Source organism: Chlamydotis macqueenii, chromosome 1, assembly GCF_036417535.1.
Source record: "Chlamydotis macqueenii isolate bChlMac1 chromosome 1, bChlMac1.mat, whole genome shotgun sequence".
Classification (NCBI taxonomy): Eukaryota; Metazoa; Chordata; class Aves; order Otidiformes; family Otididae; genus Chlamydotis; species Chlamydotis macqueenii.
This window is the reverse complement of record NC_141556.1, coordinates 82132240-82158601: the sequence shown is the minus strand read 5'-3', so window position 1 is coordinate 82158601 and position 26362 is coordinate 82132240. Positions and strand designations below refer to the sequence as shown.

Sequence of the window (26362 nt, the reverse complement as noted above, 5' to 3'; positions counted from 1 at the left end):
ATACCTGGAATGTGAATAAAGCGTGTGGTGCGTGACACATTCCGGAAAGAATTCTGCAGTCGTTCAGGAACTTTAAAAGGCGAGGAAAAGATGCTGTGGACACTGAGTCACCTAACTGGGAAATCTGTTCAAAACCCTTCAGTTTCTTAATTTCCATACCCCATTCTAAGCCAGCTGCTATTTCGTGTTTGCCACAATTCACTCCACCACCCCTATGGTGGAGGAATAGTTCCTGTGTAATAGTTTCTACACAAAACCAAACTGATTTACAGCTACTTACTGGGTAGGCTTCCCCTGTGCAAATGGTCAAACAAGCCACATTTGTTACTTATGTCCCCTTATGGGGACGGACAGGGGACGTTACGGTAGGGGTCTGTTACAGGCCGCCTGGCCAGGAGGACAGAGCAGATGAAGTGCTCTATAGGCAGATAGGAGCAGCCTCACGGTCACAGGCCCTGGTCCTCATGGGGGACTTCAACCACCCTGACATCTGTTGGAGAGACAACACGGCAGGGCACAGGCAGTCCAGGAGGTTCCTGGAATGCGTGGATGACAACTTCCTCCTGCAGGCGATAGAGGAGCCGACAAGGAGGGGTGCCATGCTGGACCTTGTGCTCACCAACAGGGAGGGGCTGGTGGGGGATGTGAAACTAAAGGACAGCCTTGGCTGCAGCGACCATGACATGGTGGAGTTCAAGATCCACGGGGCAGCAAGGAAAATACATGGCAAGCTCTCTGCCCTAGACTTCAGGAAGGCGGACTTCGGCCTCTTCAGGGACCTGATGGGCCAAGTGCCATGGGAGGCGGCCCTGGAGGGAAGAGGAGCCCAGGAAAGTTGGTCTATATTCAAGGAGCTCCTCCTCCAAGCTCAGCAGAGGTGCATCCCCATGAAAAACAAGTCGGGCAAAAAGGCCAGGAGGCCGGTGTGGATAAGCAAGGAGCTCCTGGACCAACTGAAAGTGAAAAAGGAAGCCTATAGAGGGTGGAAGTGGGGACAGGTAGCCTGGGAGGACTACAAAGAGGCTGCGCGAGTGGCCAGGGATAAGGTAAGGAAGGCCAAAGCCCTGACAGAACTGAATCTGGCCAGGGATATAAAATGTAACAAGAAGAGCTTTTATAGGTACATAGGGGACAAAAGAAAGTCCAGGGTAAATGTAGGCCCCCTCCAGAAGGGAACTGGTGTCCTGGTTACCCAGGAGAAGGCTGAGGTTCTCAATGACTTTTTTGCCTCAGTCTTCACCGACAAGAGTTCCTGTCCCACCACCCAAGCTGTAGAAGGTGCAAGCAGGGACTGCGAGGATGAAGAACCGCCCATTGTACTCGAAGAGCAGGTTCGGGATCATCTGAGGAACCTGAAGGTGCACAAGTCCATGGGACCTGATGAGATCCATCCGCGGGTCCTGAGGGAACTGGCGGATGAAGTTGCCAAGCCACTGGCTATCGTATTTGAGAAGTCGTGGCAGTCTGGTGAGGTCCCCGATGACTGGAAGAGAGGGAACATAACCCCAATTTTTAAAAAGGGGAATAAGGAAGACCCAGGTAACTACAGGCCGGTCAGCCTCACCTCTGTGCCTGGCAAGGTCATGGAGCAGATTCTCCTGGAAACCATGCTAAGGCACATGGAGAGCAAGGAGGTGGTTGGTGACAGCCAACATGGCTTCACCAAGGGCAGATCGTGCCTGACCAATTTGGTGGCCTTCTATGACGAGGTGACGGCATCGGTGGACAAGGGACGAGCAACTGACATCATCTACCTGGACTTGTGCAAAGCTTTTGACACTGTCCCGCACGACATCCTTCTCTCTAAACTAGAGAGACATGGGTTTGATGGACAGACCACTCGGTGGATAAGGAGTTGGCTGGATGGCCGCACTCAGAGAGTGGTGGTCAACGGCTCAATGTCCATATGGAGACCAGTCACGAGTGGCGTCCCTCAGGGGTCCGTGTTGTGCCCAACCCTGTTCAACATCTTTGTCGGCGACATGGACAGTGGGATAGAGTGCACCCTCAGCAAGTTCGCCGACGACACCAAGCTGTGTGGTGCCGTCGACACGCTGGAAGGGAGGGATGCCATCCAGAGGGACCTTGACAGGCTGGAGAGGTGGGCCCGTGCCAACCTCATGAAGTTCAACCAGGCCAAGTGCAAGGTCCTGCACCTGGGTCATGGCAATCCCAGGCACAAATACAGGCTGGGCGGGGAATGGATTGAGAGCAGCCCTGAGGAGAAGGACTTGGGAGTGCTGGTGGATGAGAAGCTTAACATGAGCAGGCAATGCGCCCTTGCGGCCCAGAAGGCCAACCGCATCCTGGGCTGCATCAAGAGAAGCGTGGCCAGCAGGTCGAGGGAGGTGATTCTCCCCCTCTACTCTGCCCTGGTGAGACCCCACCTGGAGTACTGTGTCCAGTTCTGGAGCCCCCAACACAAGAAGGACATGGACCAGTTGGAGAAGGTCCAGAGGAGGGCCACGAAGATGATAAAAGGGCTGGAGCACCTCTCTTATCAGGACAGGCTAAGAGAGTTGGGGCTGTTCAGTCTGGAGAAGAGGAGGCTCCGGGGAGACCTGATAGCGGTCTTCCAGTACCTCAAGGGGGCCTACAAGAAAGATGGGGAAAGGCTGTTTAGTAGGGCCTGTTGCGATAGGACGAGAGGTAATGGTTTTAAAATAGAGGGGGGTAGATTTAAATTAGAAATTAGGAAAAAAATTTTTACGATGCGGGTTATAGAACACTGGAACAGGTTGCCCAGAAAGGTGGTGGAGGCCCCATCCCTGGAAACGTTCAAGGCCAGGCTGGATGAGGCTCTGAGCAACCTGATCTAGTCAGGGATGTCCCTGCTCCTTGCAGGGGGGTTGGACTAGATGACCTTTGAAGGTCCCTTCCAACCCTAACCATTCTATGATTCTATGATTCTAAAATAAATATATTCACACCGACTGTGGACAAAATTCTGGTCTTTCTACTGTTGGGAGAAAGGACACACAGTCCTCTCAGAGTATAGCTTCATGTCAGAACAACTCTATTACCAGAGCCAGTTTAAAAACTTTCTCTCCCTCCCCAGCTTCCAGTCCAGGTGCGCGTTCCCTTTTCTAACACACAGCAAGCCAGTTCACAGTGTAGGCCTAGGAACAGCTGTAACAGACCAGTGGAGAAAACGACAACTTGTGGCAGGAGGTCAGGAACACAATTAAATGCTTCAGGGTGCTTTGTAACCAGCAGAAAATCTACCATTAAACTGAAGGTAGAACAATGACCACCATTACAAACATTGAAGTAATTTCTAGCACATATTAAGTTCAGAATACAGGACATTTTTCCTTGTTTCTGAGATAATAGTTTCCACCAAACTGAAGTTTCTGTCTCAAAACTGTAGACTTATTTCAGGAAGATTGCTGAAGTATAGAGAAAACCCCAGTCACTGTAACAGAATCAAGAACAGGACGTAACGTTTCTGCAAACTCCACCACTTCAATCCAGGTAGAGTTGCCTATGTACAAACTTTTCTGAATTTATCATTTTTTCTCCACTTGAAAATTTTCTCAGGGCAGGATTCAAGCATTTATTACAACCATCTGGGACACCTGGGTAGAATTACCGCTCAGCAGCAGCACTGAGGCTGCTGTGCATCTAGAGATCCTAGAGATTTCTACCATGTTTGTGCCTGACAGCATATATGCACATATTCTGTCCAGACAGTCCAAAGAAGAAATATATTGGTGCTAAATCCAGATACACAGAGAATGCACCAAATGGAGCAATATAGAAGCCAGGAAAGGCTCCTGGCAGAAGACAACCCCCCTCGGAACAACTTGCCAAGAGACTGAAAAAAAAATGTATTAACATTTTAAGAGGAGAAAAAAAAATAGCTACAGAACCTCAGCTAAATTACAATGCAGCTGAGTCTGAGGCAGGAAAGAAAAAGTCCATTAGAAAGGCCAACTGGTTCTGCATATAGAAAACAAAGAAAGGAGCCTCTATCCAAGGTAAGAGCACATGGTTTTTCCCTAAACTGGAGATAAAGATCAAGACTGTCCAGTAGAGAGTCATTTTGAGGGTGTTAGAGAAAATAGTTTATAAGCCAGTGCAAAAACCTAGATCAAAAACTAAATGCTGAAAGTTAGCTCTAATGTTCATGTTTGTGTCCACATCTGCAAATGTCTCTCATTCACTTTGGAATACTCAGTACCAGATTGCTAAGACCTAGAAACAAGTTTGGAGCCACAGCCTGGCTTTTGAGTTCCCTAAAAGACTTCATACCCTGTGTATTTTCTCTAGCAAGTAATGCACGGAGTCATCTGCAGTGCTTCTGACTGAGAGCATTCACCAAAGATCAGAAGAGAAACTATGAATTTGACCCTTTTTGCCTGAAAGCAGAACAAAGCAAGATGCCACAAGAGCCATTTAATCAAGCCCTTTTAGTAAAGTTCTTGTCTGAAAAAAAATCAGTTAACAAATATTTGCTATCTCATCCAATAATACCTGAAGTCTGGAGCCAAACCTGCTTAAATTACAGATTATAGCAGCCACAAATATATTTTCTTCCAAGGCACTGTGAAATACTACTTAAGATCCACTATAGGACAAAAAACCAATGTAAAAATATTGCAACTCTTCAGAAAACAGAAATTTTGAAATTTACTTAGATGGAGAACTATGTTTCCCCCAAATCTCTTGGCTCTTAACAAATAATTACTATTCAACATAGTAACAGCAGTTTAGGGAGAAGGTGATGTGTGTGGAGGAAGGGAATATTCAAGTTCTCAAATTCTAATGCATTAACAAACCTGGGAAAAAATATCTAGAATAATAACCACAGTATTTGTGTATTAACTGCAATTTAAAATAGCAAAAGATCAAACTTTACTCCATTAGTAATAAAAACAGGACAAGCCCCTCACTGAGCTTCATAGATTCACAAACATTATTGCTTACATTCCAAGAAATTGTCAAGAGTACAACTGAAAGGGCATAGTTTGTCGCGATGGATTATAAACTGAAAAAAGCCTTCGTTTACTGACTGTAATACAAAGAATAATAGAAGCATAATAAGTAGACATGTAATGTGACTGAGAAAGAAATTAAGGCTGACTACCTACCAATTGTATAAGCAAACAACATGATGACAGTTAGTCAGAAGTACTATAAATGCATTCTCCCCTCTGTTATGGGAGAATACAAAGCTTCAGTCCTTCTATAGAGCATTTTGGATTTTTGCATGGCCTTTGTAAAGTGTCCAGATCCCCACGGCTAGAGACCTTTTACCAGAGAGCTAGACACAAAGAGAATGTGATTTACAGGAACATAAAAATAATAATGTACTCATACACAGCACTTTAGGTTTAGTAATAGCAGTCCTTAACCTTGCATAGCATTTGAATGTATTAAGTGCCTGATTACATTATTATGTTGATATCTGGATTGGCCTGTAATGTTCTTTGCCTACAAAAGTTCCACATGTCTCTCAGACTGCAGTAGCCACTGCACACCTTACTAAAGAAAGACATTTTCAGCAAGAGCCGTAATGCAGTGTTTGTCACTTCTAAGAACCCAAGCATAAGACAATTGTCATGGTTTTGTTTAGTTTTACAGTCTATGTACACTCAGTGTCTCTCTTTAGTTTACTTTATTCTTTAGCATACTTTAGCAGTAATCCTCCAAACTTGGCAAATTAAAAATCCACAGCAGGTAGCATAGCTACCTGAGACTGAGTCAATACTAGTGTAAGTTAATAAAAGTTACCTATGAAGAAGGAATTACAGTTTCACTTACTAAACACCTCAGCTCTATATAAGAAATAAATAATTATTTCAGTTATAACAATTTTTCTCATAATAAACTGTTCAAGCTCCCACAAATAGGGAGTAACCTATTTAATATGATAAAGTGAATCAGCCTTTCTTTCAGACTGCCAGGGAGATTACCTACTCTTTTTCTTCCTATTATTTAACCCCTATTATGACTTTTCTGTTTTTTCCTTACTTGCAAATTATGTTTGCCCAAGTTTCTACTTTGAACAAATATGAAGTCACTGATATTTTATCACTTTCCTAATCTTCAGTTTTCACAAGATAATTTGCACAATTGCCATCATCTAAGTTAACAGAGTTTGAAGCTCAAATACTGACTTCTTTTCATAAATAACTTTGATATACAATAACTAATATTTCATGAAAGCATTCTTGCTTTTCAAATTAATATAGCTAAGCCTTACTACAGAGTATGATTCATTTCATGTATTTGCTTTAATAAGTAAGTACTTGTAAGTACTTGCACTATATTACTACTGTCGGATAGACACCATCTAGTGGCTAATAAACAAATGTATCATTTCCAATAAAAAAAGAAGTATAATAAATTCTTTTTAGTCACAGTATTATTGCACACCCTGAGATAGCAAGGCTTGCCTCTTTGCATTTTAAGACAATAAAAGAGTTACAAAACTTTCTTGTTTAATTAAAATTTAAACTGCTAGTCCTCAAGACTTTTGAGACCATGACAAATGGAAAGGTAAACAAAACACATTAAAATGCATCATGTAAGTTAAATGCATGCAGGACTTTCTGGTAGATGAGGGGAGAGCAGTGGATATTGTGCACCTGTGAGGCCTCTGACACTGTCTCCCTTAAGATTCTCATAAAGTAGCGGTTGATGTACGGGCTGGGTGAGCAGACAGTGAGGTGCACTGAAAACTAACTGAATGGCCAGGCCCAGAGGGTGGTGGTCAGTGGCAAAAGTCTAGCTGGATGGCACATTAGGCTGAATAAATGTCAGCAACATGTCCTTGCTGCAAAGAAGGCCAATGGTATCCTTGGCCACTTTAGACAAAATATTGAGAGCTGGTCAAAGATCTTTCCCCTCTGCTAGCACTGGTGAGGCCACAGTGGGAGTACTGTGTCTGGTTCTGGGCTCCTCAGTACAAGAGAGACATGGACATACCAGAGAGAATCCAGTGAAGGGCTACAAGGATGATTACAGGGCTGGAGCACCTCACCTGTGAGGAAAAGCTGAAAGAGCTGAGACTACTTTGCCTGGAGAAAAGAACGCTCAAGAAGGATCTTATTAATGTATATAAATACCTGAAGGAAGGGTGCAAAAAAGGATGGAGACAGTCTTTTTTCAGTTGCAGGCAATGGGCACAAACCGAAACACTGGAGGTTCCCTGTGAACATTAGGAAACACTTTTTTACTGTGAGGGTGACAGCACTGGAACAGGTCACCTAGGGAGGTTGTGGAGCCTCTCTCCTTAGAAATATTCAAAAAACATCTAGTCACAGTCCTGGGAAATTGTCTCTTGGTGGCCCTGTTTGAGCACAAGTTTGGACCAGATCACCTCCAGAGATCCCCACCAACCTCAATCATTCTGTGATTCTATTTTTGAGCACTTCAATTGCAACTATTCCACCAAGACAGTAATACACAAGAGCAATAATCACCTCCTCAGATATTGCATTAAAATGTTAATTTTTCTGCTCTCTGTACTGACTGTGGAAGTTCAGAGATGTCTCATGTTGGAAACCTTTATGCAGGTGTTTTCTGGATATAATTGTCCTATGGTGCCTACTTCTTAATCCCTTCCCTTGCCAGCTTGGTTTTGTCCACTGCTGGAGACAGGTTACTGGATCAGGCAAAGCTATGGTCAGTTCTTTCAAACAGAGTCAGATAGGGTCCTCATACAAAGAACCTTAATATTTGGGTATGCCCTTAAACCAGATGATAAGGGTTGGTCTTGCTGGCTCTGGTCAGCACTCAAGGAGTTAAAAAAGGACCTCCTCTCACCCCAACATGCCATAGTCAGAATCTTCTACAGAGATAAATATGTCAAGAGCAGTTTTACAAGAAAGAGAAGCAGAACTGTAACCACCCAAATGCAGCGACTGTTTTCTACTCCCTGCAGTTCCTAGCCTTATACACTACCAAATGCCTACAAATATTTATATGCATGTATATAGAAATGTGCAAGACTTTCTCTTTTGTTTCAATCTGGCATCCCATCTCTGGCTTTTGCTTCTCCAGTATAAAAAAACAAACTTTAATTTCCTATCAAAATACAATGATATCACCTTCAAAGACACCCGTTGGATTGGGACCTATCACTCACATCCATTAAGACATATAAGTTTCTGGCTGTGAAGTTCAGGCATCATACAGGCACTATGGAACTTAGCCTGAGACAGTTCTGCACACAGATAAAGCTGAACTCTAGCTGCCTACAAAACTACAGAATCCAAGGGGGCGGCATCAGGAAGCTGTGCAGAAACAACCTCAGTCTTCAAAGCCTTGTCTTTGCATAAGTCCTGATGCAGATGTGCACATCCTTTGCTGGATCTAGCTTTCAAAAATCCCACCGAAGGAGTGAGGATTCTGGATGGTAAAGAGGATCTTATTGCTCAGACAGTGACCTGAAGCCTGGGAATTATGTTTATCAGAAAGCAGGGATCTGGTTTTCCTTAGCACTGCAATTCAAGCCTACTGGCTTAAAATTCCATCTCTCATACAAGCACCAATAAATATGACCAAGCTCTTGCCAAAACAGACAGAGAGAGAACCACTTCCTACAGGACTGGCAAAGTCTATGAAATGCAGAGCTGTAAGTGAATCATCTCACTCCAGTCACAGGCCTGCACCCAGCAGAATAATTCAACACAAATTCTTCAGTGATTTATGCACCATGAGAAAAAAAACAAACTTCTGCTTTGCAGTAAACACAGGCTGGAGCACTCATGTAAGCCTTGTGATGAGAAGTTCCATGGGTGGGAGGGAAACTCCCTACAATTGCAGCTGAGAAGTGCTGTCCTAGCATCAAACATCCAATACGCAGTTCTTTTAATGGACGTATGACATGATACAAAAGTTCATTCATAAATAAACTGGGGTTGTGAGTGGTGATGAGATCATGCAGACACTGGAAAGGGGAAGAATTATAATGATGGAGAAAGCGTTCCTTTCTCAACAGCTAGGACTCTGCTCTAGGGTCCCACCTTCTGGCTCCCTCCAGGAAGATCTCTGCTGTAAAAAATGGCACAAGGAACAACATCAAGGCTGAGTGGATGCTGGCATAGCACTGTGCCTAGTGCTTTAATGATGATGAACTGTAAGTTGAATGTACCCTATATTGGGACTGAATCTTTGTCACAGAATTCCTTGGAACTATAAAAAGATGTTGGACTCAAAGTGCAAAAGAGTTATAATGAGAAGATACGCTCAGATTATTGCCTCAGGCACATTCTCAGAAGAGGTTTGGAAAGGAGCTAGATGGACTACTGCTAAAGTTATTGGTAGAGCTCATGGGCATTTTTCTACTTAATGCTGTATTTGTTTGATTACTGTGCTTTCCCAGGCCTAAAGCTGTTTTCTCTTTTTCCTAATAAAGAATTTCTTGCATATATCCTCAACATCTTTGTGAATGTTGAAGATATACCAGCTAAATACAGTCAGGGAAGAATTGCATAATGTTCCCATATTTCTGTATGGGAACTGAGTCATTTAGTTATTTATGAAGAAAAACTGGGGGTTTTTTTACTGTAATTACCCACCTGGCACAAGGGGACCCTCTCCAGGATCCCATGAGTCAGTGTTGTCTCAGAAGAATGCTACAGTAATTCACCAGACTAAGGGGGAAAGCACAACACTCTAAACACACTGATCACTAATACCCCAAAAGAAAGCAAGCTCCCTCCTCCCTCAAAGGGAAAGGAAATCCCCAAAAATGAGGAGTACCTCACTGGCACACAGTGAAGAAAAGAGGCTATAAAATAAAAGAATCCATAGGTAAGCCTGAAACATGCTTGGTTTCCACTGAAAAGGCATTTCTGTTAAATAAGGAATCAAACTGTCAGGTACAGAAAAGCCCCTCATTGTGTTAATGTACAGATCCAAAGCTGTAATTGATGTCTTACTCAGAAAGTAGTAAATAACCACCTGACCAGCTGCTTCAGCAGAGAAAATTTCATAACCAAACTATTCTCCAGGCATTAAGATATTATTAGTGGATATTATTCTGCACATCTGCCATGGCTGAGTTTTCTCTGTAGCCTTATGGAAGCTGGTGATAGCCCTGTGAGCCTTGCAGAGGGAGGATGTGAAGGGAGCTCACTGCTCTCAGTTTGCTGTCTGTATATAGGAGGCCGGCCTCAGTGTTCCTTGCTTTGAAGCCTGGCTTTCAGGAAAGATACATACATTTGTTGCAAATCTGGGAAGTGTAAGACTGACCTTCTGGGTCAATCAACCAACCACAGCGTGGGGCGCTGTGTGTATATCTCTCCCAAAATATTAGTCTGAACTGATTAGGCTTAGGCCTGTGGCAAGCATTTGAGAGTGTTGTTTAATCCCCATGAGGTAATCACGTATGACAAGGTTCCTTTCTGCCAAAGTGGTTGCACTGCATAAAAAATAAAGATCAGATATTTGATTCGGTTAATTTGCAATAATAGCAGAATAGTGACAGGGAAGCAGAGGAATTAAAAAATACAGGAGAATCTGCACTTTGAGGATCAATAACCCCAAAGTTAGCATAAACAATGACTGAACAACATTTGAGTGTACCTCTGGAATTAGGGATGGAACCACAGACCTTTATTTTCAAGTTCTTAGAGTTCTAGACATTAGGTGGAGACAAGTGTTCTGTCTCCAGAAACAAAGACGTGGCTACAAAGAACGGTGGTGAAAGTAGCAGGGATTTGCTAATGTATTAAGCAGAATAGATGGACACAGTTAGGGAAATGCTGTACCAGAAATTGATGTTAACCACACTTTTGCAAAGGAAGAAATACTTATCTCTGAAGACAATAAAAACACCATTACAGCAGAACTCCCCTTTTCTTATTTTATTGCTCCTTTTAAATACCCTATCCTAAGTATGGTAAGCATATATATCCATTTTGGTTTTTTGTCATGAAGATTGATGAAAGGTGAAAAAAGGTAAAAAAGTAAACCAGTAATAACACTTCTGGGGCTTAACTGCTTACATTGAACACTCCACTACACAGGCCCCAACACACTGAAAGTTAAGGTAGCAGTATCCAGAGGCAGGACAATCGAACTTCAGAACATCATAGGTCTGTCATCACTTTAAAAACTGGCAGGCAGAGAAATCTACAGGCTGCTCTGCTATAGGAAAACAGCATCCAAATGCAGGAACAAAGGGGAAGTGGTGACTGTTTGGTCAAGAGCAGGTTCAACACAGGCACTTTGCAAATGAAGGGCCAGAATTCATTACACACGAAGTTGAAACAATTTTCCATGTGAAATAAAAACATAGTTAAAAATAGGAAGGAAGAAATATATTAGGCAGACAGTTTGAGTAACAGAAACTCCAAAGTTTTGATTTACATGCTATACATTATAAATAATATTTTGGTTAACACACTTTTCCACCTACTCCTGCAGAAAGAATTATTGCATACATAGCCTTAATCTTTACAATGACCATTGCTTCCCAATTTTAGGCTTTACAGCAAAATAAGCATATAAAGGCACTCGGAGCTTTGAAAGTAGCATATTATAGATAATGTAGCCTGTTAGTTATTAAGAAGTTAGGTGAAGTCCTAGCAATAGGAAATAGAAATGAAAATATGAAAAATGAGATGGATTAGAAGGAGCCGATCAGCTGGGATCTTTTAGAAGCACTAATATTAAAATAAGCTTGACTACAACTAAAAAACAGCTAGCTCTGCTTGACTTCCCTAGGGTGATGTAATTTTATATTAATAACAAGAGAACAAAAGGGGACCTACTCTCTATGACGATGGTCCCCTATCCAGAATTTCAGTTCATACACAGGTTCCCATCTGCAGGTGCTTCAAGGTGTTCATTAAGAAGATGACTTGCCAGTTTTCCAGGAATTAAGTAAGTTTTTGTCTCAGAAGGATAACCACCACTTTGTGATATCAGTGATCTTACCGTACTCACTTCATCTGTCATTTAGAGCTTCTAAGTGGTAAAGGTTGCATTCAAACAGAAATACATTTAATTATGACTTCTATTGCACTTTTTATACTTGCTGTATGTTTTCTTGACCTGCTATAACTCATTAGAGGTGAACTACTAAAAGACAAGACAAAATGTCTGTAAGTTATACCAAGGAAAATTTGGTCTGGATAGAAGGAAAATATTCTTCCCCCTCTCATGTAATGCAGCACTGGAAAGGGTGCCCAGAGAGGCCAAGTGATCTCCATCCTTGGAGATTTCAAAACTCATGAGCAACTTCATCTGGCTTTCAAGATAGCCTTGCTTTGAACAGATGGTAGGTCTAGGAACCTCCAGAGGTCCCTATTCACAGTCTTTTCATTCTAGAATGACATAGAAAACTTTGATTAACATATTATAACACTTATTTAAAAAATCATAAAACCTGTTTTCTTTATGCAGCTTCATAAAGCTCCTAGGGAGTGTCCTCCCTGTCTCTGGGTCAACAGTACTATTACCCTTCAGGAAACTAACAGATGCGTTAACTGCAAAAATTGCTAAAAACTAGGTGTGAACTCATCTTCATTTGAGAAAAGAGCACCATCAAAATAGAAAAAAATCAATGAACCACAGATATGTTTTTATAGAAACTTTAAATTACATTGCAATGATTGAGAGGAAGTACTGTTGATAAGTTCATCTCTACAAGAAAGCTACCTTAGAGAAACTTCTTTCTAGTAGAAACAATACTTACAGTAGGATGAGAAAAAAAGTATATTATAACAGGCAAACCTCTAGTCCTGCACATGCTAGAACTGCAAATTTCATCCTCCAGTTGTTAATATATCACTCATGCCTTCCAAGGCTAAGGGTGTTTGAAAGAGCAAGTGAACAGTTTTCAGTACTTCTAGTCTAAGATACCTGTTAGCAAATAATTCATGATTTCCCTCTCAATAAATGTTTATCGTCCACTTCATCTGAGTTGAAAATAGACATATACGACAGGTAAAAATTGAACTAATATGGCTATATTTAGACATCCAGATGCTTTTGAAATTAGCCAAGCTTCATTTTAAGCAATCTTATTTAACATCTGGATGTGCGCTGAGAGTTAAAACGTTTTACAAGGCAACTCTCAATTCACACTGTACTATCTCATGATCTGCACTGTGTATTCCCTTGAAGTTTTTAACTGAAATAGTTTTGCTGTGGAATAGAAATATGAAACACACCATGTGCTCATTTGGTGAAACCCTCCTCACTCACAATTGCATTCCCTAATTTACAGAAAAAAAAATTAGCTTTTCCCCTATACCCCAAAGAGGTGTATAAAGCCTGAGCAGAATACTTTCACAGATTAAGACACAGGGGTGAATGGAATTGTCAATTAATATCTTAATGCTCCTCTTTTGATTTTTTAGAATTTGCTCAGGATATCAGACATTAGAAGGGACCTCAGAGAATCCAAAGTCTGTGCCAAGAGTGAGCACAACAAATATGTGGTTCCTAACTTTTTTGTACAATCACTTGGAAGCTGGCAACAACGGTATGGGCAGAAGCAAGGAACTGAGGCAGAAGGAATGATTTATAACAATTCTACATTGCCATATCTAGTCTTCCAGCATAGGCACTTCGGTTAAAGAATTACTTTCAATTTGTGTTCCTACTGTATAAAAGTGAAACAGGAATAGTTAAAAAGATTTGCACTGTTGCAGGTTGTATTGAAAATTAGACTAAAAAGTCTAATGAATTTAAGGATGTGAATATTATTTAAGCAACAGACTTCAACAGAATTAATGTATTTGAAAACATCAGTCAGAACAAGCTTTGAATACAAGGCAAAACAGATGCTGCTTCTTCTGTCCATCAAAGCCGGAATATAAACACGTTAAGTTACACAGTGCTCTCATAACCAGAAAAAAAAAGTTAAGTATAATCTAATCAATCTAAGAAAGAAGGATCACAATAAAAAGCCACAAAGTGTGGCTGATGTTTGCCGAGGGAAGAAACATTCACATTGAGACTGAGCTCAAATCCCCCCCACAGTACCAAGGTGCAAAAATCTAGTGCAGTTGCTTAAAGAAAAGAGTGGTAATTCTTCAGGTATATATACTCTAAAGCTCTAACATTACCCAGAAAATAAAAATCACATTTATTTTAGTGGAAACAGTTAAACTTGCAGTCAAGCAAGGTACGAAAGATAAAAGCAAGAAAAATAATCTCTGAGAACAGAGAATCAATTGCACATGTCTGGTCCTTTTTTTTTCTTTCTCATAGAAGTTTAAACCATGGAATTTCTATGAAATCATATCAGTATAGTGAAATATTATCATGGGGACAGCAGAATAAAAATGAAGATGGAGTGTAAGCAGATGTACCTCTATTTTTAACTCAGCTGAGCTGTCAGGTCTGGTAAAACCTGAGAATTCCTCTAGGGACTCACAGTTTAACTTAGCATTTGTAATATTTACTAACAACATACCAGGTGTGGTAATCTTGTTCTGAGTTTATCTATTCCATACAGTAGCCTGGCTTGGAATATCTGGTATTCAAAAAGTACATAAATCCTGCACAAAAACACTGAGGTAAGGAAGTAGAAATTTCAAAGCCTTGCACTACTTCAATAAGATTTGATGGTCTCGTTTGCCAATTTAAAATGTTTCCCTCACAATAAAAAGCAATTCTGCTCACATTACAAGGTAATGGTTAAGTCTTTGAAAAACTCATGCAGTAGTCTTAATTATTATCATATTATACTATTATTATAATGCACTGAAGGTGAGTTCATGTCATTAATAATAATAATTTATTGTTATTATTATTATAACTAAAAATATAATACATGCATTTTACACAGATTATTCATTGTCTGTATTACTAATCCCAGCTTTTGCAGGTAATCACGTAGGGGCAGGCAGTGTAATAAAGCCTACTTGGAGTTTGATGATTTGAAAGATAAATGCTAACAAATGTCATTTTTCTTATGTACAGAAATTATCCAGAAATAGATTTATTGTTTTTTTTTTCCCTATGGTTTGTTTGATAATATCAAAGTTCATTTATTCCTAGAGAGACATCTTATGCAAGAACATTTCAAGTCAGCAGTTTTCACAAACATTTTGTTTTATTTACTCAGTATTTATAGTATACAACAAAAATTGTTTTGTTTTGGTTTAGAAATTCCTTAAAAAAGCATGGTTGTTTTGTTTTGTCTTATTTTAAGCCTAACTTCTTCTATGTTTGTAATATCAAAATACAAAACATACAAAAAACACTGGGAACACATATGGATGTGTTCAGATGAATAAAACTTGTAAAACCAGGAGTAAAAAAATAAAATCAATTTCAAAACTATCAAATATTTTCACACTGATTCATGAAGTGAACACCAGCTCCTGATTATTCACCAGACTTTGTGACCATACTCTCCAATAAATATTCATCAATGTTAATGGGAATTCCCATTTTTAAAAAGAATTAATGCTTTTTTTTTTTTTTTCTAAATCTAAAGTATGACATTCTTCCAGGAATAAGAACTATACAAAACCAAAGGTATATTATAGTTTAATGTATTTTTGTTCCAGTAAGCGATCATCAGAGCTACAGAAAATCAGTGAAAGTATTATTTTTCATGCTCTGGTCAATCCAAGATTTCATTTGCGGAACTAACTGGAAGAAACTTAATTAATATGCAGCAGCTAAGAACCAGGTCCCTTAGTGTTTTATGCAAGTCCATATTACCTTATGAGATCAATAGGCTGAAACTTGTAAAATACTCCATATCTTGCCCATTCTCGATACAGCAACTAAAAAAAAAAAAAAAAAACCACAAGAGAAAATTAACTTGAAAGAAATTCTGCCATCTGTTTTTACAAACACCTTCTAAGAGTTAAAAATATATGTACCAAAAAAAAAAAAAAAAAGCAGTTTCTCATACTTCAATGCAAACTTTCAGGTACATTTTTTCAGACAGTTATGGAAGAATCCAGTCAAGCCAGCAAAGCAAGGATGGTGTACATACATCTTTCTCCACATATCTACCCCCTGCCCACCACATTTATTAGATAGTGATGTTAAATAGAAAGGCTCAAAAGGAAGAAAAACATGCTGTAGTCCTGTGGAAATCTTTGGAAAGATGCCAGAAATAATCCTACTTAATAAGTGGAATCCTTCTATGATGTAATTTATTTAATGTCTGGAATCGCACCGTAGATAAGCACTGACCAGTGTTTCCAGGTCCAAGGTGAAGTGAACTGAGGCAAGAGTTCAAAATTGGTAAACTGGTATGTAAAATCATGCCAAGAGGTAACAAATGCGGCAAAACCAGTGTGCTCTCCTGCTCAGCTGCTGAGGCTGCTATACTCAGTAGTGTCTATATAAAAGCCCCTTCTCTTCTCATGCTCCACATGGACACACAAGTTCATACGTTTACTGCTGGAAATATAAATTTACCCACAGCTTACAGACAGTACAAGGGAAGACCCAGATCCTACAGAAACTTCTTACAATGGGAGGAGTCCTGGGGGAACAGAGTTAGGGATGAAAGGAAACATTTCTGGACCTGTGGTATATTAATCTCAAGACACTCAACTGCAACAGGCAAGGGACTCGGGATAGTCTTCCTCACTCCCTCTTTCATTGGTGTGATCTATGTGTCAACTTCGTTGAACTTTCAAAAAAAAAAAAAAAAAAAAACAAACCTTTGACGCTCTTTTACAATAGGCTGTACAGGAAACTAATAATCATGGTGTGAAAGACATCACACTGTTCTGAAACAAAAGGCAGCTACTAAATAGCAATTACCATGCAATTAACAATTTGGTAAAAGACTTAATTTGATAGCAGTACATTTCATAACTGTGCATGAATTTATTAAAAATCCAGAAAGGACATTAAAAAATTAAGCCTTCTAGAATTACGTGAAGACCAAAGGAAGCTCAGAGGAAATGTCAGCATGACAGATAGATGACTGTTCATCACATTTTATCTTCTGAGGAAAATAAAAATCAGGGCAGCTCCATGCAAAACAGTAAGATTTTCTGTGGAACCACCTGAGTTGTTCATATTCCTTTCACAGTTTTACACTATGAAAGTGCTGTAGACAGCTAAGATAACATGCTTATTGAAAACTATTTCTTGAAGTACAGAATGCTTAAAAAAAAAACCCAAACAAATAACCCGAATGTGATGATAAATGAAACTAAATTAACCACATCACTACTTATAGATTACAAATCTGTATCATCCAAAAAGACATATGTCAAGCCTTTTGTCCCTAATTAAAAAAAAAAAAAATGGAGAGGGTCTAGAAAAAGCGTAGCATATGAGAGGCGCGGTTAGCTCCTTTAAAATAAGGTACCATGTCATTCCTAGTAAAACTGGAGTAGTGATGAAACTCTGTTTTGAGAACGAGCTTCTATGTGGAATATCTGCTGGGTCCTAGAGATGACCTCATACTTCAGTTGCTCCCTTGCTGTGAACACCTATCTGCCTGCGCCTCGCCTGTCTTGTGGAAGTTGTAGTTAATGTGAAGCAATGTAATTGCTGAGTTAATACCTTGGAAGCTTCTATTCTTCTGTAAGCTTTGTCTGGGATTGGGCAAAAAGTTTTAAAGCGTCTAGAGAGGAAGACACAAATCAAGAAACGTGCACACAGATACACAACCAGGTACATATAAAGGATAATCTACAGAGAAGTGAAATTAAATATTGGTTTACACTCTTTTTTCTTTAACAGAAAAAAAAAAGGTGTTTCAAAGACAGTTAAAATAACTGATTTTTAGAACAGCAAGATACAGGGTTTTTTTTCAAAATGTGTAATGTGTGGAACTCATCAGCTTAGTTGCAGACGAGACTGTAAACTGTTTAGTTCTGTCTGCAAAATACATGCTTATTGAGCGTGGCACTTTTTTTTTCCAGTAATATATTATTGCACAACGGAGTTATGTAAGTATGCAGGGGCAGGAGAGGATGCTATTAATAAAGTACATATTGGTTTTGCAATTAGCAGTAGTTGCATCTGTCAGATGGTCCATTGTGACAGCTAGCAGCACACTAAACCATCTTATGAAGTTCATAGCACAAGTAAAATAAGCGTGGAGAAATTTCAGATACTGTAACCATAGACGTATTTTGAGCTTTTCCAGTCATGTATTCCTACTGTTTATAATGCCTTTCCTCCTGCAGATGCTATGTGAAAGAACTAAATAAATATCAAGTGAGTAATTAAGACCGGGATCCTGCAAACATATGCCCGATAAAGTGTTACTGTTCAGAATATGGAAACTAGCTTGCAATTATTTAAATGAACTGAGCTATGCCATTGCATACTCATTAAAGATACAGCATAAAGTATTTTCTTTTCCTACATCAGGGACTAAACCCTACCCTGCTGAAGCAATTTGAAATTCAGCAATGAGATTCAAGGAGTGGGGAGTCTTGGCTTTTAGAATATTGCTCTTATAGAGCACACTCTTGCAAAATGCTTTGTGCTTGTGAAAAGAAATGGTGAGACTAGTTATGATTTCCTTTGGCATCAAAGGGAGCTGAAGTGGATTTCTCTGGCTGCCATATTGATAATTTCACATGGATACTTGTGGTTACCTATTCAAAATCACCCTTTGCCATTACCCCAGGGCTTTACCTACAATTTTATTTATTTCCATAAATAATATTAATAAATGCATTTGCTGAAATATACAAAACAAGAAAGTTAAAGCTATTAAGTTATTAGAACTACTTAAAAGAAGTTGTTTTGAAAGTAGCTACAGAATGAAATCTGAAAAGGAAACAGCAAATCTTTCTAAAATTGCAGTCAGTTCAGGAACAGGTTACTATGGCATTATGTCAGACTGCAGAATCACACTGGTTATTCTGATTCCAAAGCACTGAAGGTAAGTTTATGGCATGAATATTTTCCATTCACGTGTGTTGCCCACACTAAACCTCAGTCTCAACACTGCAATTTTACAAGATTAAGCTTAATCTGGAAGGTGGAATGTGCTTCCTTTCATGATATTTATTAAATTGAAAGGAATTCTAGGAAGAGCTTTGTAATATAGTTTACTGTATTTTATCAGCTTCACTTAAAAGCTGTACTTTCTGTAAGTTGATAATAATACTTTCCAATATGCTTCTAATATTCTAGGGATATTCTTGTAGTATATGAAAACAGTGTATTTCCCAGACAGGTAACAAAGCCCTCATGTATTTTTCAATGTCAAACATATTGCTAGCAATGATAAGTTACAAGTTGCCAATGGGCTAGAAGGTTAAAAAAAGTCAAGCCAGTGTTTATACTTATGGCAAGTTACTACCATGCTGCTGTGCAACAGCTTTCTTAAAAGATTTTTTTCTAGAGCAGAAATCACGCTAAAATAGGGAAATTCCTTTGCTGCAATCAACAGTCTTAGGAAAAGAGTGGGTTTCATTGACTGCAGATTTCTAATTCTCATAGGATGTGACAAAAGTATTTTTTCACAGTGCGTTTTCTCCAAGGAAATCCTGAAGAGGGTTAATACAGATTAACCTTTTATATTATGAATTGGTACATAAACCTTAATTACTTGTGCTTCCTTACTGGCATAAGTACCCCAGACAGGCTCATCACTCTTTGGGCTTATACAATAGACAATTGAAATGGAAGATACAGATAAGTTAAAATGGACAAAATAAAAAAAGGGCAGAGAAAAAAAAAAAAAAAAAAAGAAAAATGCCCCCCTTTGCTTTAAACCTGATCTGGGCTTTTCAGGAAATTAAACACTGAAACTATTAGATTCAGATAGAAAACAGATGATGTTATGCATAGAAATACTACAGCAGATTCAATGGCTAGGCAGCAGAGACATATGTGAATAATCAAGGAAGTATTTCTGGAAAGGACCTTTTATGTTTTTAATACTTAACACTTCATAACTGAGGCTAATAGGAAGAATAAAAAGAAGGCAGCACAAAATACAACTAGAAGAGCGAATATTTTCCCAGACACTAGTCCTTTTAGGCCCTCTTACTCCCTTTTCCACAGTACCAATCTTCCTCCATTGACTAATGTTCATTTACCTTTCTTCTCTAAAAATTTTACTAACCTTAAGAGACAGTAAACTAGACGATTTCTTCATGAACAAAAAGTTAAAAACAACAGACATAAATATACAAGCTTTTTTACAGTTTGTTTTCCAACAGTCTCTTTTGCTTACCAAGGTTCGTATACTAAATTAAATTGTATACGGCACGTGAAGACATCTAGTGGCTGAATGTTAACACTGTTTACCACAAACTACAAAGACTATGTTTTCAGCATTGGAGAAATCAAGTTTATTTGTATGACCTGTGAACTTAATCTTCATTTCAAATGCTCAAATAATCATCATTTGTGGAAAATATACTCTTGAGAACTACACTGTGTTTTACCAAATTAATGGCATTTTCTTACCTCTTCTTCAAGCAACAAATGGCATATACTAACAGGTAATACCACAGAGTTAAAAACATGTATGAAATTATTTCCTTTCAATTATTAAATTGAAAGGAATTCTAGGAAGAATCAAGAATATATATCAAGTCACCAAGAATATATGCAATTTAATTTCTAGTATAGTAAATATTTTAGGCATCCAAACATTCTCTTTTCCTTCATTCTTCCCTCCCCTTCTTTCTCTTCCAACAATTTCCCTCTTCATTTCCTGTCCTATTGGTTTTGTATCAAGGAAAAAAAATGAGTGAACATTAGAAAATAATATTGAATGGATCTTAATGGATTACAGTAATTAAATGGTCTTGCTCATTTCCAGTAGTGAGCATATGTATTAAAACCAGTCTGAATTCATATAGGCTTTGATTATGCATCTATTTCTCTCATGCAGAGAGTTGGTGTGTGGTATGTTTTCAAAAGTCATTTACAGCTAGAAACTTTTTATTTACAAAATAGTTGGAAGTAGATTGAATTAATTTAAACAAAAAATACAAATATGTTTTAATCTAGTGACTATTATTCCCTAATACCATCTGGTTATGGAAAGAAAATAAATAATCATACAAGTTATTTAACAACTTTTGCTTCCTGACAGGTTGTAAAATGTTGTCTATGCATGTGGAGGGAAAAAATGAAGCATTTCAGGATGTAAATACCAAATTAAATTCACTGAAATACTTCATAAGAAGACTTTATTAAAAGTATTGCAAAAAAAAAAAATCATATCCAGGAATAGAGGAAAATAAGTAATACAAAAAATATATGCATTTTTAAAAATCTTTACTTGATTGAGCACTGGATAATGTTTTATGATAGCATTTAGGACACTAATTGACATTTATTACATTAAATCTAATATGAAATTAATTTTGCAAGGTATTTTACCTTTCTTTCATTCATGTCATCATTTTGGCCTTCATATTCACCCTAGAGAAAGAAAATAATTTAATAACTGATGTAAAAATAGATAAAATTCAATAAAAGTTTGCTCAGTTGTTCTTACATTGTTGATTTTGCTTTAGGATCACAAGTTGAAATGTGCTTATGTAAGAGTTGTCATATTAGAATCACACACTTCAAATATATTTGCATTGTCACAGGCAATAAATATTAATGTCTATGCACCATTGAGTGACACCATCTGAGAACTAGATTTTTAATAGTATATACGTACATCATGAAGTGGGTATGCTGCATCATAAACATTGTTTGCTATTAACGTGCCAATACCTAAAAGAAAAAAAAAATAAGATGGTCAACAGCTAGGCACAGTTAAACACAGAAGATTATTACAGATCTCATTTCATGACACTACAAAGGGGACTGTGCTGTATTACTGAAAAGATTCAAAATAATCTCAAGATGAGTATATACCAGCCTAGAAGTACCTGGCTATGGAAAACATGTTTTCAAAGAAAGGCTCATTTCCATACAACACTTTTTATTGCGTGAACCAATATGGTACAAAGACTGTTTTGGCCACTTTCTCATCCTGGTAGCAAAGAGGCTATCAGGATGATAGCTCAAGACTGAGGAGGAAAGCATCTGGGAAGTCCTTCTTGAAGCTTAACAATGATCAGAACCATGGATCCCCACTGATTCACCCAAACAATTAAAAGAAAACACTTTCACACAAATTTGTGATTGAAGAAACACTTACCCTCTGTTGACTAATATTAGATCAGGTCTTGTTGTCACTAAACCAAGTGCTGAGTTTTCTACCCCTCCTCATATCAATGCATAAGGTCATCATTTTGAGTTTGAAACACTCCTTTTTTGTTTGCAGGAGTTAAAACCAGTTTGTGCTCACAAAATCCACCATTATGCTGAAAAGCTGGATGCACCAGGACAAAAACTGCTGAGTCCTAAAGATTGCAAACAGGAAGTCTAGTGAAAGGTACAGGAAGATACATGGACATGGCACCATCACAGTGACCACGTACTAAAAGGGCTTTAGTGACTGAATCCTGAGCTAATAACTACAGCACCTATGGACATACACTAAATCACTACTGGGTCTCAAGACCTATGACTCTTATAGCCATTCTGTCTTCAGTCTCTGCAGGTGAAAACAATTGTTTCACAAAGTTAAGATTAGTTTCAGCAGGTTCTACACAGTCTCTCTGGTTCCCTTGGGAAAGTGTCAGCTCTGGGGGCTGGCTTTTTGTCAACAGGCTTAGTGTCCTTGCTGCACTTCAGGTTTCTTGTTTTATATACCTTACACTACCTTGTCTCTAAAATCCTGCGGTCTAAAGACATCTGCTTGCACAGGCTCCACAGCTCCTGGGGAAAGCATAGTCTCCCCAGTCACCAGGGTTCCCTGGATGCTAGCTGGAGCAATCCAGCAAAATAAGGTACCAATCCTCTCTACTGCCCCACCAGAGTCTTTGTGCAGATCAAAACATAAAACAACAGAGAGCAAACAGCGAAGAAAATAGACAGCAGCTGAACAATGTTTTAGGAATGAAGAATGCCTAACATTTTCTCAGCCATCATTTGTTTTTTTTTAAAGGAAGCAGTGTAGTAATCGTAAATCTTGTTCCTGGGCAACATCAAGTATTTTGGGTTGAAAAAAAAAGAGAAAGTATTTTGTTTTGGGGCTTTTTCATATAATTTGAAAAAAAAAATTACATCTATTTCAGGGAAACCTAAACTAATCTATTTTCCATTTCAGGTGCTGTACCAAATAAATCTGTTACTGCCGCTTCACTGAACAAAGTTACACCAAGACTATGTGGGAATTTGTTGCTACAGGACACTTATTCTTTACAGGAACACTATGCTAGAACATTGTGATCTGCACATAAGTGGTCAAGCTTACAGAAGGACTTCCAGAAAACATGCCAGACAAGGAGCACTATCGCTTCTTCACCATCAGGGAGATATGTGTAATGATATCACAAAGATGAAAGAAAACAGCAGAGAAAAGAGAATAAGTACATTTGAACCTCAAGAAAACAAAAGCTCCAAATATTTCAGGGTTACTCCAAAAGTATCATACAATGTCTTCAAAACAGTCATAGTTAAGTCACATATTTCACTATGCAGTTCATGGACAAGACTTTTAAAGCTACAGTGATAAAAATAACCTGGAAAGATGTATTATTCTACTGAAATGGCAAGAAAATCTTCTCCTGGAAAAAAATAATATGACATGTTGTCATTGACATTTGAATTTTCATCATATAATAATCAAATCCAATTTTATAACAACTCATGAAATGCAAGTTACGTGCCAGATCCTGCACCTGTAGGAATGAAAAGCAAGCTCCCGTTACTATGTCCTATCCAAACCATGTAGCAGAAAGTCTGATTTTATTCATCAGGAAAAGCATTTGTTTCAATATCTATTTTTTGTGGAAATGTTCCAGCATACTTTTGTGTTCTGCTAGAAAAATAAATATTCAGTGAGATACTTAAACAATTTCTTTAAAAATAGCATATATAATTATCTTCCCTCCTTCTTACCCATGCTGTTTCTGGCCTTTGTAGATGTGCGCTTCAAAATTTCACGTACCTGTGGAAAAGAACAGTGATATAACACACGAATTGTCTTTAAGTATCCTTTTTATCATGGAACTAGCAATAAAAAAAAAATACTTTAAAATAATAGGCTTCCGTACAGTTCATTTACATAGACATTTAAATCATATGTTTCATTCATATATCAATGCATGACTTGAGGCCACTAGTTAACATTTAACAATGCTATGGTAACTCTTTCTTATGGATTATCTGCCCTAACATTTTGTAGGCTAAGTTCTGCTGTGTCACATCCTTCTAAAACTATATGAACTATAAGGGCTTCAGGTAGAATGAAAATTTTACAATAAAGAAAATCACAACAAAATCTGACTTTGTGAAAAAACATTTAGCTTTCATATTTGGAAGTATAACATCAAGATGCACATAAAATGATCAGTAAGTATGCCTCATCTCTGAAACTTAAGCATGTATGAATGAACATAGCATGTTAGGGAGGAGTTGGTATTGCATATGTAAAGAGAAATCTTGCCTCACCAACCTGCTGGAGACATAGCACAATCTCAGGAATATGATACAAGGTTTCTTATCAAAGACTGCTGGACCTAGAAGTTCTATACGATTATAGAGGAGGCCCTTTTAAGGAATAAAATCTAGTTAAATATTAGGAAGCAGGGCTTAATAATAACTTTGACCAATTGAGAGAAGCCGGTATCAGTGTTTCCTTACAGAGCATCTCCTACCCCTGGACCACTGGACCACTCCAGAAGGGTATTTTTTATATACTTATGACTCCTTAGAGTTTTGCAGGAACAGAGAAATGGATAAACTGATGAAATTAGCAAAGTAGTCACCAACACTCACTATTAAAGCAAATCCATTCAGCACAAGAAGTCAATGGTATGTTACTTCTGTTTACTTACTATTCGGCTGCGGGTAGCATTGTCAAAAAAGGTGTCTTTGTCTTTAATGTTATACCTAAAACATTGAGAGAAAAAAAAAAATCAGTTATGTTTCTAGACGTGGTACCAATAAGTAACAGAACATAAAAGATTCTGATTTAGAATTCATTTAGAAAGCACAATAAGTAAGAAAAACAGATGTTTAAAGGAAATATAGATTAAATAGTACAGCATAATAGACTGTGCTATTTAAGACCTAGTCATTCAGAGTTCTACCTGGATTGCAATGATGGTGGGCATAAAATTGCAAAAATATTAACTAACATAAAATGCCTTTTAGGTTAGGAGATTTTGTCTGTTGTTTACACAATATGACCTTTTAATCTTTTCCTTATAACATACACCCAACACTACAGCATTCTGAGGTTATGTTATTAGGTTTCAATGAGTCTAATGCAGATGTTCATTACTCTTTTCCAGGCAACTAACCAGTCAACATTTCACTTGCTTTCAAATAACCATTCCACTGGAATTATCCATTCCCTTAAACCTTAAAATCATCATATGCAAAATTAGCCTTCCCAGTTTATTCCCCTCAATCAATTTGACTTGTATTCAGTATTAATTAAAATTTTCAGAAAGGACAATAAATTATATGGTGGGTCATTATATTTATGACTGAATTTTATTTAGCAGACATAAATACAAGGAGACACCTCTGAGGAAAAAAAAAGGACTATTTAATGTTAAACTGGGTCCAGAAGTAGTTTTCTGAGTGAAAGGGCAGGTGTCAAGAATTCCTTATCTGCATATTATTAGCCAAGTTTTAATTGCTATAATAAATCTATCAAAGGGAAAAATATTATCAGATTTCTACTAGCTCTTTCTTTTTTTCAAAAAAAAAGGCAGTAATATCCTTAACCAAATAATCAGGAATTTGGTGCTAGGATTTTTACAGTTCAAGGTAAAAACATACTTTATTTGTTGCACTGCCTCCAGGAAGCAGTTGCACTGCTATCCAGCAGAAGGAAGTAGAATACTGGCAGAAAGTCTCTGCAACTTAGATTTCTGTTAATCCACTGAAACTGAACTAATTTTCAATGCATGTTCATTTACTTTAGATCTGTTTACTTGAACTTCAATACACTTATTTTCAATAACAGTTGAAACAGTTTTAGACAACACTGAAGTGATAATTTACAGCTTTCTTCAATACTCATCACAATTTAAAGTACTCACAAATATATTTTCTCTCTGGAAAATGGGTAAGACAGGCTTTTCATGTTGGTATTTTCTTGTTGTGGCACCTGGGGCTGCAGAGGTTCGGTCAATTTGCACCATATTTCATTTAACTTTTTGAGTATTCCCCCTTCTTCTGTGATTTCATACATCTGAGTAAATAAAATACTGTGATTAGCATGTCATTTCCAAAAATCTACTAATTTTTTTTTTAAAAAAAGAAAAGATAGAACTTGCTATACACATATGTTTGCATCTGTACTTAAAATAAGCACTTTCTATAGAGATATATTCCCACATAAGCAAGCACTTGAATTCATAAGGGTTTCAGTTGCAAAGCGAAGTTCTTGTCCTTCACAAGCTACTTT

At 38.1% G+C, this 26362-nt stretch overlaps 1 protein-coding gene across 1 annotated transcript in view; it reads right to left on the bottom strand.

Moving 5' to 3' along the window:
- The window catches only part of ANO2 (anoctamin 2), a 248227-nt gene that overhangs the window by 175614 nt on the left and 46251 nt on the right, over positions 1–26362 (bottom strand). The window contains exons 5-10 of the mRNA XM_086762472.1: positions 25995–26146; positions 24777–24831; positions 23839–23887; positions 21545–21600; positions 21256–21297; positions 15643–15707 (exon numbers count right to left, since the gene is read on the bottom strand). Of these exons, the coding sequence (XP_086618598.1) occupies positions 15643–15707; positions 21256–21297; positions 21545–21600; positions 23839–23887; positions 24777–24831; positions 25995–26146 (419 nt within the window). The remainder of the gene's footprint in view (positions 1–15642; positions 15708–21255; positions 21298–21544; positions 21601–23838; positions 23888–24776; positions 24832–25994; positions 26147–26362) is intronic.